This window comes from Sphaeramia orbicularis, chromosome 22 (assembly GCF_902148855.1).
Source record: "Sphaeramia orbicularis chromosome 22, fSphaOr1.1, whole genome shotgun sequence".
Lineage (NCBI taxonomy): Eukaryota > Metazoa > Chordata > Actinopteri > Kurtiformes > Apogonidae > Sphaeramia > Sphaeramia orbicularis.
Window position 1 is genome coordinate 33,651,451 of NC_043978.1, and position 17,101 is coordinate 33,668,551.

At 35.6% G+C, this 17,101-nt stretch overlaps 1 protein-coding gene across 2 annotated transcripts; it reads right to left on the reverse strand.

Annotated features, from left to right (window-relative positions):
* Positions 1-7,480: 7,480 nt before the first annotated feature.
* LOC115413284 (C-type lectin domain family 4 member M-like) lies at positions 7,481-16,500 on the reverse strand. Of its 2 annotated transcripts, XM_030126026.1 has the most exons (7): positions 16,441-16,500; positions 16,261-16,318; positions 14,228-14,335; positions 12,762-13,022; positions 11,948-12,120; positions 10,965-11,125; positions 7,481-8,274 (listed from the first exon to the last, which is right to left on the reverse strand). In XM_030126026.1, exons 2-7 carry the CDS (start codon positions 16,313-16,315, stop codon positions 8,124-8,126), a joined length of 909 nt encoding a protein of 302 aa, XP_029981886.1. In that variant the 5' UTR covers positions 16,316-16,318; positions 16,441-16,500; the 3' UTR covers positions 7,481-8,123. The 2 variants fall into 2 exon arrangements, with proteins under 2 accessions (XP_029981886.1, XP_029981885.1); XM_030126025.1 differs by lacking the exon at positions 16,441-16,500 and having other exon boundaries at positions 7,482-8,274; positions 16,261-16,432.
* Between the last annotated feature and the right edge of the window lie 601 nt (positions 16,501-17,101).

The following is a 17,101-nucleotide window of genomic DNA, read 5'->3' on the forward strand; positions in this document are numbered from 1 at the left end:
GAAAATTTTCCGTGGACCGGGTAGAGGTGCGGGGGTTCCAATAACAAAAACCATTGTCAATTCTGAGCATGTGATCTGAAACACTTTCACTGTATATCAGGCAATTCCAATGATTCTACAGTAGAATATCAACTCACCCTATTGCAGAATCAGCCGGAACCCTGGACTTGTTTCCCTGCAACTAGATGGTCCTATCTGGAGCTGATGGAGACACACAGTCCAAGTATATTCAGTCTTCTCTGGATTCTTGTTTTGGTAACTGTCATCACAGAAAACCCAGCCCCACAAAGATATGAGGTTGGAAACGGGAGAGGGACTTTCAGAGCTTTTGTGGCGATATCTGCATATTCTGCTTTGACTTGAATCCAGAATGCACAGAGGTTTGAAGTTGTCTCAAACATGGATTGAGGTGCTTTTGTCACCTTTTGCGATGAACCTGTAACTTAGGCAGGAATCCTGATATTACCTTCTAAATGCAGCTTTCTGTTTGCAGGCAGTCACCCTTCTGCAACCCCATCGTTTCCTTGTTTCTTCCCGAAAAAGTTCTCCAGTGAATTTTGTTTTTGGCTCATTTCTTTAGCTTGTGTTACAACTGCTTCATGAAATGGCGCACCAGAGTCAAGAGCGGTTGTGAGGTAAGGGTGGAAACTGTCGTTTTCAAAATAAAATCTCTGCAAGACTAATGGAAAAAATTGCTTTATTATTATCCACATTTTTTTTTTCTTTGCGGCCTGGTACCAAATGGGACTGGGGGTTGGGGACCCCTAATCTAGAGCACTACACTGCCACCATGCAGGTACACTGGGGGTTCCTAGGATCTCCAGAAGTAGGACAGGAACTAGAGCCTTCAGCTATCAAGCTCCACTATTGTGGAACCACTTCCCTGCCTTGGTCTGGGAAGCAGACACCATCTCTATGCTTAAGAGTAGGTTAAAAACATTCCTTTTTGATGAATCCTATAGTTAGGGAAGCTCAGACTGCTCTTCGTTCTGCTGCTGTAGGCTTAGACTGCTGGGAGACTCATCAGGATACACTGAGCTCTTCTCTGCTCCTCCTTTTCTCTCCTATTCTTTCTCTTGTATTTACGCCCCACAGTGTAAAACTAGAAGCATTCGGAGAGCGCAGACCTCCGCCAAGGCTGGTCAGTGGCCCCCCCCCCCCGTGGGCCCCCCCACGCCAAGGAGGTTATGTTTTTGCCAGGGTTTGTTTGTCTGTCTGTCTGTCTGTTTGTCTGTCCGTTAGTGTGCAACATAACTCAAAAAGTTACGGACAGATTTTGATGAAATTTTCAGGGTTTGTTGGAAATGGGCCCCCCCGTGGGCCCCCCCACCCCCGATCACCACCAAAATTTAATCATTTCTTCCTTATCCCATTTCCAACAAACCCTGAAAATTTCATCCAAATCTGTCCATAACTTTTTGCGTTATGTTGCACACTAACGGACCGACAGACAGACAGACAAACAAACCCTGGCAAAAACATAACCTCCTTGGCGGAGGTAAAAATAGATACCCCCTATCTACTCAATAAAATTAAGGCAACACATTACAAGCAATATTATTAATTAAACTTCACTCTGTTTGGTATTGAATAAATGTTAATTAAATGACGCCCTTAATAGTTATCCACTTAATGAGTAGATCCGAATGCTAAACAAAATGGAATTAATTAAAAACTAAACAAAAATATTGATTCGATACAAAAAAGATAAACTTCTTAATGTGTAAATAGTTCTAATAAAAATTTCTTTAATTTTACATTTCAATGATGTATAATTGAGCAATAATCGTATACATCTCACATGCAGAAATTTTTGAGATAGGATGTATGGTTATTGATTTATAACAATTTGTTTATTTTCATACTTTTTCTACTTTAGACTGCCATTTGACCCCCTTAACATGCTCCAAAACTCACCAAATTTGCCATGTATGTCATGGCTGGTGAACACTTTGATTCAATATCAAAATTAACCCCTTGGGTGCCAAAATTGACTCTGTAGCGCCACCTTTGTACTAAAAAACACAAAATCTGCCCTAGCGGCTAGTAGGAATGTCACAGAAACATGAAACAAATGCCAAAATGTTGGTCTGATTGAGCCCGACAAATCATACACTGACACTCATGAGCTAACTCCAACAGGAAGTTGGCAATGTGCCTTTGAAAGTTACTCTACGTTTCTGCAATTACTGCTTATTCATTTCAGACTTTTGACAAAAAAGTTATACCTCATTAAATTCCCACAAGTCTGCAGAATCCAAAAGTGAAAGAATTTTTCAGATACGACCTACGGTTATGGAATAATGGTGATTTTTTGAAGAGTATTTTTAGTTTCACTTTTCACAATGACAAAGTCCCTATAAAACTCATCCTGGTGCACACTTGTAAGTGTCTGTCTGTAGTGTAGTTGTTGCCTACTGAATAAGAGGACCCCGGTTCAAGTCCCAGACAAACCAATTTTTTTTTTTTTTTTTTTTTAATTTTAAAACAGGTTTTGCTGCTTTGTATTGGGGATATTGGAAATTTTGCACACATTCAAAAGTACACAGAGTACATTTTTTCAAAATAAAACCCCAATTAAGAATAATACAAAATGTCTATTACATAACTTCTTTTCATTTTTATGACCAAACGCTCAACTGTTTGTACAATGTTTCTTCATTCAAAAGTACTCTTTCTCACAGACACACATGCTCACACAATAGGGTTTTTCCAAAATAATAGCCTTAAATGTGGTAAATCATCACTTTTATACTCACTTATTCATACAGTTTCAATTCATTTATCAAACTGATTCTTTCTCTCACATACAAAACAAATGCACATACACACAGTAGGGTTTCCAAAATAAAAGTCTCATTTTAAAGGTGATGGTGGTTTCAGCAGAGGGTAGCTGGTGTTCTGTAGAGATGTAAGGAGGACAGACACTAAAGGGTGGGAACTGGTATGGGGACGGAGAGGTATGAGTGGAGCTGAGGTGTCGACGGTCACGGGAGGCGGACCGCGGGGGAGGCGGAACGCCCGGTGCAAGGTCCCGCCCAATGCTGCTTGCAGCTTTAATGTTTTTCTTGTTTTTGTTTTTTTTTATTTTTTTAACTATGTGTTTTTAGTGTTGACCCTGCATTGTCATTTCATTCTGAGGTGCATCTTTGATGTAATTTGCCTGAATGACAATAAAGAGATCTGATTCTGATTCAGGCAAAGTAAAAAAAAAAAAAAAAAAAAAAAAAAAAAGGAAGCTTATACTTTTATTAAAACAGATTAATGAACAATTTAAACCCAACCATGGGCACATTTAATTTGTTGGTGGAACTTTGGTTAAATTCATGTAAAACTAGGTCTAAATCAACTACTGATCATAAGTTAAGTCTTCAATATCAGATGCACAAAATTCATTTTCAAAATGTGTAGTGAACTCAGAAATGTGCAAATCCATCCAGTTCAGTGTGAATAAATACGGATCAAATGTTATTTCCATGTATTTGTGCTTAAACGTGTTTTAGTTTTATTTTGGAGTAATTGTAAACCTGACCCTCCAGATTGACATTTTTGCTGCAAATGTAGGTCCTAAATAACAATGTCACTAATAATCATTATCAGCCAGGAAAAAATCTTGTATAATATTGTACAAATGCAGATCCTAAACAATGCTCTTCATTGCCTGTTAGGTCAGGTGTGGACTTAATGGATAAAATAGGTATTTGTGCATGTGTCGACCCACCTGCTCCTGCGTGCTGTTGATGATGAGCAGGTCACCACCTCGGCTGATACAGTCTGCTCTACTGTCCTGCCAGTTCTTCTTTTGGCTGGACTCAGAGTAAGAATAAAAATAGCAGGACGATTTGGAGAAAACCCATCCTGGTTGGCATCTACCACAACTTCTCTCTGTTGCAATAGGAGATTGATTATAAATAAACATTTCTTGTGACAGGCTCTTTTCTGTGCAGATTGTTGTCGAAGATTGAAAGTCTTCCTCACCTAAAGAAGTTTTGTTAACCTGCAGATTTGACCTCTCTTTTTGTAGCACCTCGATGTGACCCTGACGCCTGTCGGATAAGGCCATCTCCTGCTTCACCTGTACCTGTAACTGTGCGGTGTTAGAACGTTCTCGCACTAATGCTGCCTTATCCATCACTTTGGCTCTGATCAGATTAGTGTGGTTGCGGAGAAAGTTCCTCTCAATGATGAGTGGTGCAATAGCAGAATGAGACATCTGGAGGTAATCTGGAGCTTTGGAACCTGGGCAAACAAATGTGTAAAATCAGTCAGTGAGGTTTTTACCACTAGTTTTTTTTCTATTGTTTTGGTTTAGATAAACATATGTATAAAAGTATTGTATGAATCAGAGCTGGACCATGACCAACAAGGTTATTATGATTAAAACTTACATATCAGTTCATAATTATCACGACAAACTCATTTAATAACTAACTACACATATCAAATATTTATTTCTTTTCAGGTTAAAAATGAATTTTTGATTCTGATTTCCAAGGAGGAAAAAAGATAAATTTCCCTAAAAAAAAGGTATATGTGTGAATGACATACTAAAAATATTTATGACTTGTGAGTTTGTGACTTTATTCATGTAAGTTTGTGGATTTTTTCTTGTAACTCTAAAATTTTATTTTCAGAAAATATTCAAGTTTTTTGTCATGAATTCATGATTTTAATGTTGAAAATGTGAGGGTTTTTTTCCTCAAATATTACCCTGCCCCAAGTCAAATTTATACTTTTTTTTTTTTAAATCAAAAATGGCCCAAATGAGTTGCCGTACATATTGAGTATCAGGCAATACATTTTTATTGTATGTCAATATAAATAGCATTTGACTGATTTTTACTGGTTTTGAGGGTGTGATGCAACTCTCAGTTATGAAAATGTAACTCATACAAAACTAGAGCTAGGAATTGAAAAGTATATAGTTTCTTCAGACTGGGTTAAATTTTTCTACTGTCCAGTTCATTTATCAACAGTAGGTGACTATTGTTTTCCACAGACCTGGCACTGTACATCAAATACTGCAAGAATTCAGCTGTTTGTTTCCCTCTAATACTTACAGTAAATCCCAATCACAAGAGCAGCAATGAGCAGAGCAGCGTTCAGGAGGCCCAGACTCAGTAAAACCAGCCGCTGGTGTGGTAACGCAGGTCCGCCTCCTCCTGTAAACACAACCCGATTACCTGAAATAAAGTCTCCACTGTCAGATATGCTGGTAAATTCCATTGTGTATTTGAAATACATGTAGTGGTGACATCAAAAATCCAGAAAAAGTTAACGGTGAGAAGTTAGAGTGACAGATAAACTGCTCCACAAAAAGGACAAAGGTCAAAATAATAAAATAGTTTTTTAATTGACTTATACCTTGTCGAAATGTGTGACGGTGAGAGCGTGAATGTCCACCTGTGTTAAAATCCTTTGAAGTCATTGGTTTAACTGGCGTCTCGTCTTCATGTTCTGACAGCGACTCTGAGATCTCCATTTCCCGGCTGCAGGTGATTCCTATTGATCTGTTTGTCCACTGCTTAGACCAGTCACCCAGTGTCTGTGTGTTTTTGGACCCTGGTCTGGACACGAATGCCTTTCCCTAATGTTAGAAGGTTAAATAGCCTACTTACACCATTTACACTGTAAAAGTGGAAAAAGTGACACTGGTTGAATATATACTTAATCAACAAATAAAAATAACACTAATTCGGTAAAATAGATCAAATAAATTCTTTTATTGATTCTCTTTCCAGAAATGTATAAACCTCTTAAATGTCACACAGGACTGGAGGTTTGTACACCCTGGATGTGTCACCAGTTCATGGTAAGGTTGACATATAAAGACAACCATTTATCTTCACATTCACATCTATTTACAATTTAGAGGTGACCATTTTATCCATTATGATGCAGGATTTTGGACTGTGAGAGGAAGTTGGAGTACCTGGAGGGAACCCACGTCAGTACTGGTATTAAGCTGAATCAAATATATTTAAATAATGAACTAATTAAACGTAATTCATTTTTTGTTGAGAAATTTGCCTCTGTAAATTTTAAACTGGTATATAGGCTTTTACTGTGCGTTGTAATGACTGACAAAGGTTTGTCACAGTAAAGACCTCATGTAGAGTAGTGGAAAATAGTTCCATACCTATACAATTTTACACAATCTCAAAACTTATCATGCAATATTTGCGGAAAAATCTTTTTTGCATTTCAAAAGGTGTGGCTGCATCAGACAGACACAAACAAATGCAATTGATGTTTTTTTTTTTATTCCCAACAAAAAAAATACAAAAGTAATTCAGTTCAATTCTTGGATGGATGTGTTTCATTATCTTGGTGAAACATCCAGTTTTGACCTTGATAGAACAGTGGAGATGCAGAAGAGACCATGTGAGTTTAGAGAATAACACAATACTTGGCAGAGTTCAGTGACTTCAGGGTGATTCCTAATGCATTTATAACAAATGCATGGGGTGTCCAAAAACTTTTTTCCACCATTGTAGCTTTGGCAGTGATAGATGAATGATCAGAGGGTTCAGCTTAGGCTTGCACCCTTGCCCTTTATGAAGGTAGATTTGTTTGTTTATTGCTTTAACAAAAAAAAAAAAAAAAAAAAAAAATTCAATTAAAAAAAAAAAATTTCTGTCAAAAAAACACTTCACTTCAATAATAAAAAGCACTTCTCAATCAAAGAAAAAAAGTGTTTGAATGTGAAAAAATATTTGAGATCCAAAAAATTGCATTTGAACACTTTTTTCTTTGATATCTTTTTTACTTTGATATATTTCTTTAAATATGTGCCTGCTGTGTGTTTGTCCCTTTACATACTTTAATGTACACACTTAAACATACTCACAGGCAATGAAAACTTTGAGGCCATATTTTTCGACAAAATTTTTATTTTGAAACCCAAAACTGGATTTTTTTTCATATGAATCATTTGTTTAGGATATTGGCATACAGAAACAAAAATCTAAATTTTCAAGAATAATTTCAAAACAAAAAACTTAACAAAAGAAAATGGCACCTGCCAAACACAAAGTCACAACAGTAGCGGTCCTGGTTGGGAGTTGTCACTCTCTCTCTCCCTGGACGCGGTCTATCGTCAGCAGAGCCTGCGGTGTTGTGGCGTTCAACCAGGTTTCTGATTGTGGGTTGGGAACAGCCCATACGCCTGGCTACATCACTGTAGCTCAAACCGGCCTCCACCATACCCAGTGCCCGGAGACGACGTTCACGTGATAGATGTGGCATGATGCCGTTCACTGGACTAACAATGGTGGCCTTTATATAGGCCTTCAAAACCGATCCTCAAATTGTGCAGATTCCCACAGAGTGTTGCTCAGTGTGTATTTGGTCCACTTTTGCAAAGAGACCAACTCATGTGCAATGAACCGTGACAACTTCACAACTCATCATTATCTCAACTACCTGAGCACTAAGTCATCAATAAATCCACAATGAATAATTACAACCCCCCTACAAGTAGAAATATGCAGACATTTCTACCTCAAAGTTTCTATTGACTGTTAGTATACCTTGCTCAGCCAAAAAAAAAAAGTCACACATGCCAAATTTTGTTTGGTGGCATTTATACCACAACTCGGATGCAATGTCACAACATTTATTTTTGTCCACATTTGAATCAAGTTTTCTTTTTTTATTTAAGATAGAAGTATTTTATGCTCTTATCGGAGATAATGCATAAGTTAGAGGGAAAACAGGGATGATATGCAGCAAAGGCCACTGTGATAACGCCTTAGAGCCATGAAGATGACTCTCTTCATGTGAATTTTTTACCAAGATCTTGTTGTAATAGGAGTTAGAACACTGTGTTAGGTCTTCTCTATCACATCTTAAATATTATCAGTGGGGTTCAGCTCTGGACTCATTGAACCAGCCACTTCTGATTTCGGGTTAAATAAATGATAGTGCAATAAAAAAAAAAAATATCTCAGAGTACACAAGTAATTTTTTGGTCATTTATTGAGGTTCCCTCTTGATTAACAACAGTTAGTCCAGTTTAAAGTGTGATTGGGTTAGTAAAAGTACAATAATGAAACAATTAGGAAGAGTTGTAATGGAGAAAAGTTCATTCAAAAATTAAATGCAGTTCAGAAACACCATCGCTAGCGGCTAATAATTGGGGTTTTCTCACAAATCCAATTATATTCATCGTTGCATCTACGATCAATCCAAGCTTGGAAGAAGTTTTCGTTGGGATAAAGAACGACACATTGCTCTGAGAAAGTAACACGTGGCTCCCCCATACTCCAGTACCTGGTGCAAAGAGAGCAAATATTAGTCCAATGAAACATGCAGTTTGCTTTCTTTCAGTCTGCAATCTGCTCTTCTCTCAGTTATTTCATTCTACTGAGCAAGTGATTTACGATATTGAAATTTATCAATGAGATAGAGCTGCAACAATCGATTATTGTTATTTAATTAATCATTAATCATCATCATTAATCATTTCTTCTCCATAAATCAAAACACAGATGAAAAAACCTCGTCATTTGCTTTTATAGCCAAATGTGATGGCTTTAGGGTGTTTTTTTACAAACAGTATTTTGTCGACTTTTATTTGGGAGAAATATGCTAATTGCCAAATGTACAGTAAGAAGCAAATGTATGATTTTAGCTTGGAAAAAAATCAGTTATGATTTAGCTGAGGTCAGTCATATAAGAGCACATGAGAACAGTTTTTTTTCTTTGGTTAAAAGTTCAACCTGCAGTTGCTGAACTCATCAATAATAAATACAGAAAAACACGCAGTAAAATGAATCAACTGAGAAGAGAAGTGAAAAAATTGTGGTTTGCAGCTCATGATAGTGGTTCTATTTGCACAGGATCAAATTCTACTTCCCCATGTGAAGTAACACATCCAGACTGTGGACTAGTCATAGTGAGGTAAACAGGTCCCTTTCAGTGCTTTATTAGGATATTGTGGATTCATTTTGTTGCTGTATTCATGTATGGACAACTTTATGGCATATGAATGATTCTTTCCAATACAGAGTTGGGACAAATCTCTATTTAAAGTGACATAAAATTTAAATGAATTCGAATCCATTGTTCAGACTGAGGTCAAATTGAGAAAGAACAGGTCTGTGGAAAAAAAAGTTCTGAGTAGTTCACTGGATCAAAAGAAGACATATGTATACTTAAAGCAGGGGTTTATTCTCTTTATTTCATAGCTTTTTTCTGGGTTGCTTCCAGTAATATATGAGTGTGTGTCAGAGCATTGGTCCAATAATATTTCAGCATAGAATCAATAATCAGTGTTCAAAAAGTAAATACTGCAAAATACAATGGCCACAAAAAGTCTGAGGCACCCTGGTACAAAAGTAAAAGTAATTCATTACCTACAAGGACACCATCACCAAAATGTTTCAGCTACACAGAGGCTTCATCAGGGCATGATACAAAACACATGTGCTCGAGTTTAAAACCTTGGTGCATCATGGGATGCTAATTCATGTGACAACTATTTGCCTTCAAATCGCAAAAAATTAATAAGGAAATAAAAATGCAAAAGAGACATGATAAAAAACTACTTGCTCCTCAGCTCTTCTTCCTATGGAAATGCAAATAAAGAAATCTTTTCCTCAAAGCTTAAAGCTCCTCTTCTACATGTCAACAGACAATTAAAATAACCCACAGCTATTTTTACTGATATTTTCGGGGTTTTTTTTCTGCACTTTGACAATAAACTAAATATCACTGGGATGTGGATGAAACAAGACATTTGAGAACTTTATCTTGAGCTTTGAAAAAAACACTTCTTCAACATTTAATAAAATAATAAAAACAAAAATTTAATTAATTAACCCATGAAGACCCAAACATCCACCATCTACTAAAATCATCTACTGATATAAACTGTTTAATCCCTGTTGATCCACAAATCCTACTAATGCATGTAAATAACTGGTGTAAAATGAGTTTGTCCTCTTTTCATGGTCATCAAATATGAACGTTCAGAAGCTCCGAAGTGAACGTAGAAACACTGTCATCTTCTACAACATTGATTCACCAGTAAAACCCATGGAGTTGGATCAATGACAGTGGATGGACACACTTGGATTATGTTCAGCTAATAATATATTTTGCTGAAAAAGTCACTTTTTCTTCAGTTTTCTCTTTTTTTTTGATATAATAATCCTCAATTTTACTCTGTGCTTTTATGAACATCTACATGATTAGTAAATTAAATGTAGGAAAATACCAGATTTTCACTGAAAAAAACACTAAATATAGAAGATAATGTTACAATAAATGGTGATAAATCACTTGAGGACAGTTAAATATAGAGAAAAATTTATTTGGGAACTGACATAAATGTCACATTGGGTCCTTATGGGTTAAGAAAATAATCTATAGATTAATAGACAATGAAAGAAATCATTAATTGCAGCCATAGTTGTATTGAAGCGTAAAGGAATTGGTCACAAGTTTAAATCTTTTTGATTCATTTAATACCAAGATCAACACTGAACATTCAGCATTGTCGTCATCCACCCTTTTGTCAACGAATGCACCTTTACCCTTATTGAGCCAGTATCACTATCCCCTTACCTTATCTGTTCTAACTTCTATCTGCCCCTGTGACCATGCACTGACCCAGAAAGACCTGAAAAATGTAGGTCAGCGCCTGACATGAAGATGAAGGTCAAGGTCCAAAGAGCCTCCCAAGTTGTTCCTAAATATCACACGTGAAGGAGATCAGGCTATTTGATTAAGAGTAATCACACTGACAGCGATGGACAGACGTACAGATGGATGCCGCACGGTACAACAATACCCCTGCACCCGATGGAGGATGGGTAAAACATGACTTTCATCAGTGGGATTGGTGTTTTTAGAAGATGCTAAGAGCTTACTGCTGTGAAAACCCAACCGTTAAGACATCATGCCTGTCAGTTTCAACCACTGGTATATTTTTTTTGGGTTGTGTCTGAAACTCTTACCCTTCATCCAGTACTGTCTGATTCACCCATTTCCAGGTGCCATCGTTGTTTGCCCCTGTTCGTCTCAGTCCAATCCAGAACGAAAAAGTGGATCTGGGATTATTAAGAAGCTCTTTCAATCCACCCACTAGTTTTCCTCTCAGGTGGGAAACAATTGAATTCTAAAGAAAGAAAGAAAAATAAACCATTAAGAATTTTTTTTTTTTTTTTTAAGTCAGCTTGTGACCAAAGGGTCGCTGGTTTGATTTCATGGACTGGCAGAACAAGTTGTTGGCTAATATACCCTTGAGGAAGGCACTTAACCCCACCCCCCCACCCCATTTCACTGGAAAAAATCTAAATCTTACCAAGTGTATTTTTCTCATTTCTAGTCAAAATATCTCATCACATTTAAAATAAGACATAATCACCTAAAGAGTAACTTTTCAGTGAGATATAAGAACTTATTTTTAGACAATAGATAGACAATAGAAAAGAAGAAATCTTACCAAGATCATTTTCACTTGTTCTATTGGCAGATTTTTTTGTTTGAATTAAGCAAAAAAAAAATCTTGAATTAAGCAAAATAAATAAATAAATAAATAAATCTGCCAATGGAACAAGTGAAAATGATCTTGGTAAGATTTCTTGAAATAAGATTTTCAAGATCTATTGTCTGATAATAAGTTCTTATATCTCACTGAAAAGTTACTCTTTAGTTGATTATGTCTTATTTTAAGTGTGATGTGATATTTTGACTAGAAATGAGAAAAATGCACCTGGTAAGATTTAGATTTCTGCAGTGTTGCATTCTGGGCGCCTGATATGGCAAGCCCGGTGCTCCTGGTCTGCAGTGTGTGGTGTGTTCCTGCATGTTCCAGTGATGGGTTAAAAGCAGAAGTTAAGTTTCAGTGTGTGGTGCATGTACTGTATACTGACAAAGGATCTTAATCTTGATAACAACAGATAAAAAAATGGATGTTCAATATGTTTTGTTATGTTACCTCTTTTTCTCTGCTGTCTATGATGACCAGGTCACCTCTGTGTTGCTGACAGTATCCTCTGGCTTTAGACCATGTTAATCCCTGCTGACGTGGACTGAATTTAAATGAACTGAAGTAGTAACACATCGAATTCATAAAAACCCAGCCCTCTGGACAGTGTTTGCACCCATCACCTGCAGCATTAACATACACATGAAATCATTCTTAGTAAATAATAAAAGCAACATTTACTTAATAAAACAGGCTAAAGGTAAATGTTAAGCTGTTAACCTGTTGATGATATTTTAACCATTAAATTAAATCTTTTCTTATTTTAAAGCCTCTGATTCCTATCATTGTAATTTCCCAGCTGATTGTGCTTATACATATACAGGTATTAATTTAAATTCAACAAATGATATAATAATGAGCAGAAGTTAATATGGGAATATGAGAAATCAAGAGTGACAAAATGGATAAATTGTACTCATTTTAAAGTCACTTGTTTCTGTAATTTTGTATTTGGACTTTTTTTTTTTCCTACATTTTTACATCTTTATCAAATTTATTTATGTTTTGATTTCTTGCAAAATAATAAAATGATCTACCATTATATATAGTACTTAAACTCTACTTATAGATTTAGTAAAGATAAAAATATACAGGATCTAAACATTTCTCAGAGAACATTTGAACTACGTAAAATAAATTCTAATTGTATTTCATTTCTAATTCTACTTAATAAGATTTTTTTTTTTTCAATTCTTTTTAACCAATGTCCATATTTTCTACAGGAGACATTTTTGATAAATGGTAACAGTCAAAAAGTTCTCACTCAGAAACAATAAATGGTCTTTCAGTGATGTGATTTCCTGTGGCATCTCTTGAGTTTTCCTTTCACACTCTGTGGTTCTTTTTTTCTCATGCTCCAGCTCCCAGTCTGTTTGCGTTTGACGTTTCCTCTCAGCGTCCACCTGCCTCTGAGCATCTGTCATGACTTTGAACACAGTCTTGTACATATCTTGAAGTTTAGTCAGCTCTGTGCCGATGCTTTCTGTATCATCGAGGGTGAGGTGGGCATCTGTGAGTTTATTATCTGTAAGTTTTTAAGACATTCAGCGTAAATGAAGCAAGTCATTTTCTTCTTTTCATTTCCACCACCTACTTCACTTCACAGACTTGAAATAATAGTTGCAGTTGCTAAACAATCATTAAACAGTTACTTCCTGCTAAAATCTCTGTATTATTTGTCTCATAATATGAATTCTCATAGTATTTGATATCAGTAATTATCATGTTAAATACTTGTTTAAAGACTGACTTTTTGTCCTGAGTGAAAGTTGATACAACCAGATAATTATTCATTGTTGTAAATTAAACATGAAAAAGTGACATGATATCAAGGACACAAAAATAACAAACATCAGACAACAACAATGTAAAATATGAATATCACCTTAAGTCTTATTCCACAAGATAAAATTACTTATGGTGCGTATTTGTGCATTTAATTTCCTCTTCAAAGTTAGATAAGTGTCCAAATACTGTAAAAAATGACCCCAGAATTAACACCAAAAAGTTGTAAAATTGCAACATAAAAAACTGTAAGTGAAAATACAATGCAAAGTTGTTTATTTGAAAAGATTTTTGTGGTAATGATTAAATATAGCTATAGTTTTTACAGGAAGAGTATGTTAACAAAACCAGATTTGTATGTAGAAATGATGCATTTCTTTTGTTTTGAGAAAATAAAACTGTAAATTGAAAACAATGTGGTGTTTAAATTGCAAGACCATAATGTTGAAATAACACTCTATAAGCTTATTTTTTTAAATAAAAAAGTAATCATTTAACAACTTTACATTTTACACATTTAAATTTGCAGGGGGCTGTGGCTCAGTTGGTAGAGTGGGTCGTCAATGACTAAAGGGTCGGTGGTTTGAATCCTGGCTCCAACTGTCCACATGATGAAGTTCCCTTGGACAAGACACTGAACCCTAAATTGCTCCCAGTAGGGCCTGGTGGCTTTGTAAAGCGCTTTGGGCACCATGAAGGTATATGAAATGTACTATATTAGTGCCGATCAGTTAAATCGACATGTTACTCTATAAATATGTTTATGGGTTGATGTTTTTTTTTGTTTTTTTTTTACAGTATTCTTCTGGTACCCACACCTGCCAGTTTTGTTCCTTAAAAATAACAAGACTTTTTTTTTTACAGTATAAAATGGTGGAAATTACTAAAAGGTTAACACAATATAATGACTGACTCAAAGGTGCCAGTTCATGTAAGTGGACTCACAGTGGACCCCCAGACTGACGTCAGCAATGAACAGAACAACAGCGAGAAGCCCCAGGACCCCTGCAGTCAGTCTGACACATCTTGAATGAGTCGGTTTGGGTGTGAGCACTAGACAGAGATAACACAAAAAAAACAAAAACAAAAGAATATCAAAGTCAAAACCTGTACTTACTCAACAAATTATAATCCACCGTGTCATTGGCTTTGGCTGAAGATCAGGAGTTGGACCCTGACACCTTCAAATGGCAGCCCACATCTCCAAATGTGCTGATTGCTAATGTTAATCTCTAATCCCAGTGGTAGGTGTTGTCTGTGTTAGGGCTGGTAAAATGCTAAAACTGAATTTCCCTACTGGGATGATTAACAGAGTTAACCTCTAACCTTACTGTTACACTAAGTAAATAGGAACTATGGCTGTTGTGACCAGTTTATTGGTACGGGTACAATATAACAATTTGTGGGAAGGTTGACAACCAATTCTCAGAAACACATGTGCTGTTATGTATTAAAGTTACAATTTTAGCTTATAATTAAGTTACTTCGTCCATCAGCTGTTTTTTTCTCTGTAAAACAACCCAGCAACATACTGTAATTTATGGAGATACAGCAATATATGTCATTGGTTTATCAAAGGGCTGAAAGCAATTAATGCTCTGACAACAATTAGAGATATTTTTCTAAATAAATGCAAAACTACAACCCTATGCAAACACTTGGACAATGCATTATTTCTGACAACTTTTAGTGCAGACACTGGTTACCTATAGATCATACTGGACGTTACAGGTGCAGAGGCTTTATTCTCTCTTGAAGTTTAGCAGGAACAACAACTTTAGTTATAAAATTAAGTTTCCTTGAGTCTTGGTTTTGGTTGTTGAAGTTTATCTTATTTATCTTTTTTATTTATCCAGGAACCTCCCTTTGAAATACAAGATCTCTTCTTGCAGGGAGTCCTGCTACAAATAGCAGCTAATTGCATTTAACAGTTTCACATACAAACTTAATAGCATTAGTATTTATGTCAGAATCAGATTACTTTATTTATGTATTTATATGTTTGGATGTTACAGGCACCCCATTCAAGTATAATGAAAAGTAGCAGGAAAGAATTATGAATACAACAGAAAAAGAAAAAAAAAAAAAAATAAATAAATAAATAAATAATATATAAATAAAAAGCTCTGAATATAGAAACATATAGTTATAGCTCTGAATATATATGTATATACCAAAATATACATATTAAAACACTCTATTAAGACACAAAATTTGAGCAGCAATTTGTATAATATGTACTAGGCAGTATATTCTCAATATGATAATTAAAGAAATACATAAGTGTGCAAAAATATTGTTGTGTGTATATAATCATGCACTTATAAGGTGGAGTTAAACAGATTATATTTCACCACAGCAACGGGACACATTCTTAAATGTGTCTATACTGACCTCAATCTACACTGACATGTATAGCTATATGACCTATATTTGCTGTTTAAGTTGCATTTTCACTCAAAACATCAACAGATAGATAGATAGATAGATAGATAGATAGATAGATAGATAGATAGATAGATAGATAGATAGATAGATAGATAGATAGATAGATAGATAGATAGATAGATAGATAGATAGATAGATAGATAGATAGATGCTGTTGTCATCTAGCCGTCCACATGGAAACATGCAAATCTGCAACCTATACTCAATTTATTTGTGAATGAGAAGCCCAAATGTTAAGAAAAATACCTTTTTTGCTAAATATTTGAATTAGTGTGGCTGAGATGTAAATCAACCTAATAACGATTTTAAGTTTCAATTGCACAAATAAAAACAGTCATAAAATAATATTGGTACTGGCATTAGGTAACGGCCAAATTACCTTCCCAGAATTTTACACACATTTTAAATACAGAACAATATGATGTGAAAATGAACTTTCACATTTTCATGATTGACTATTTCACATCTAGGAAACAACGTCTTGCTCAAACATACCCATAGATCTGAGTGTCTTGGTACAGATACTTTACCTTGTAGCCTCTCTTGTTCAGAAAAGGGGTGAGGTGGATGCTCCTCGTTGTTCATGCCCTGTTCACAAATCAGTGTGTTAAATTCACCATCAGAATTACCACCTGAGATTTCTGTCACCTCCATTCTGACCGTGTCGTCAAGGGCAGTTATTTAACAGTGAATATAAGAGATTATTGAACCTGCAGCTGCTGAGCTCATCAACAATAAATGCAGAAGTTCATTAGTTCATCAGAGAAGAGAAGTGAATGAACTGATCATTATACTTTCCCAATTTGTGTATATACACACAGGATATAACATTACTTCCCCTTGTGAAGTAACACAAAGCCACAGAAAAACTGCAGAAACATGGGAACATGCCTTGTCAGCAGATGTTGACACTGTGCTCTGTTAAATTTATTTAAAAAAAAAAAAAAAATCCCCCAAAAAACATAAATACACTGACTGTGAAATTCTGGGCTGATACAAATAATGCTTTGGCTGTGAGCAGATGTTAGTGTCTGTTTGTTTATTCTGTTGTTGGTGTAATTTTCTTGCCCCTTTTGTGCCAGGGAAACAAAGAAATCTTCATTATAAAAAAAAGACTTCAAGGCATTCCTCCTCCTCTTTAGTGAGAATGTATTAAATCATATAAATTGTCAAAATAACCCTGGACACAATACTGTGGATAAACATCATTCGCTGCCATCAGTGAAATGTCATCTTATTTGCAGACATCAGTATCAGTTGACATCTGTGCATCTGTAAAACTAGGTTTTGTAGATACTTTCACTTCATGTTTTGCATTGTGTTTTCTGATGTTTTAACACTTTTTTGAAGTACATACAAGGAGTTCAGAAA

What these genes read in the sequence shown, in the direction of transcription:
- LOC115413284 (XM_030126025.1), bottom strand. Translation starts at nt 16,384, where the DNA reads ATGGAGGTGACAGAAATCTCAGGTGGTAATTCTGATGGTGAATTTAAC. An exon ending in CGTCAGTCTGGGGGTCCACT is followed by an intron (nt 13,023 to 14,227) that starts GTGAGTCCACTT and finishes AAAAACTTACAG; the next exon opens with ATAATAAACTCACAGATGCC. An exon ending in TAGACAGCAGAGAAAAAGAG is followed by an intron (nt 11,126 to 11,947) that starts GTAACATAACAA and finishes TTCTTTCTTTAG; the next exon opens with AATTCAATTGTTTCCCACCT.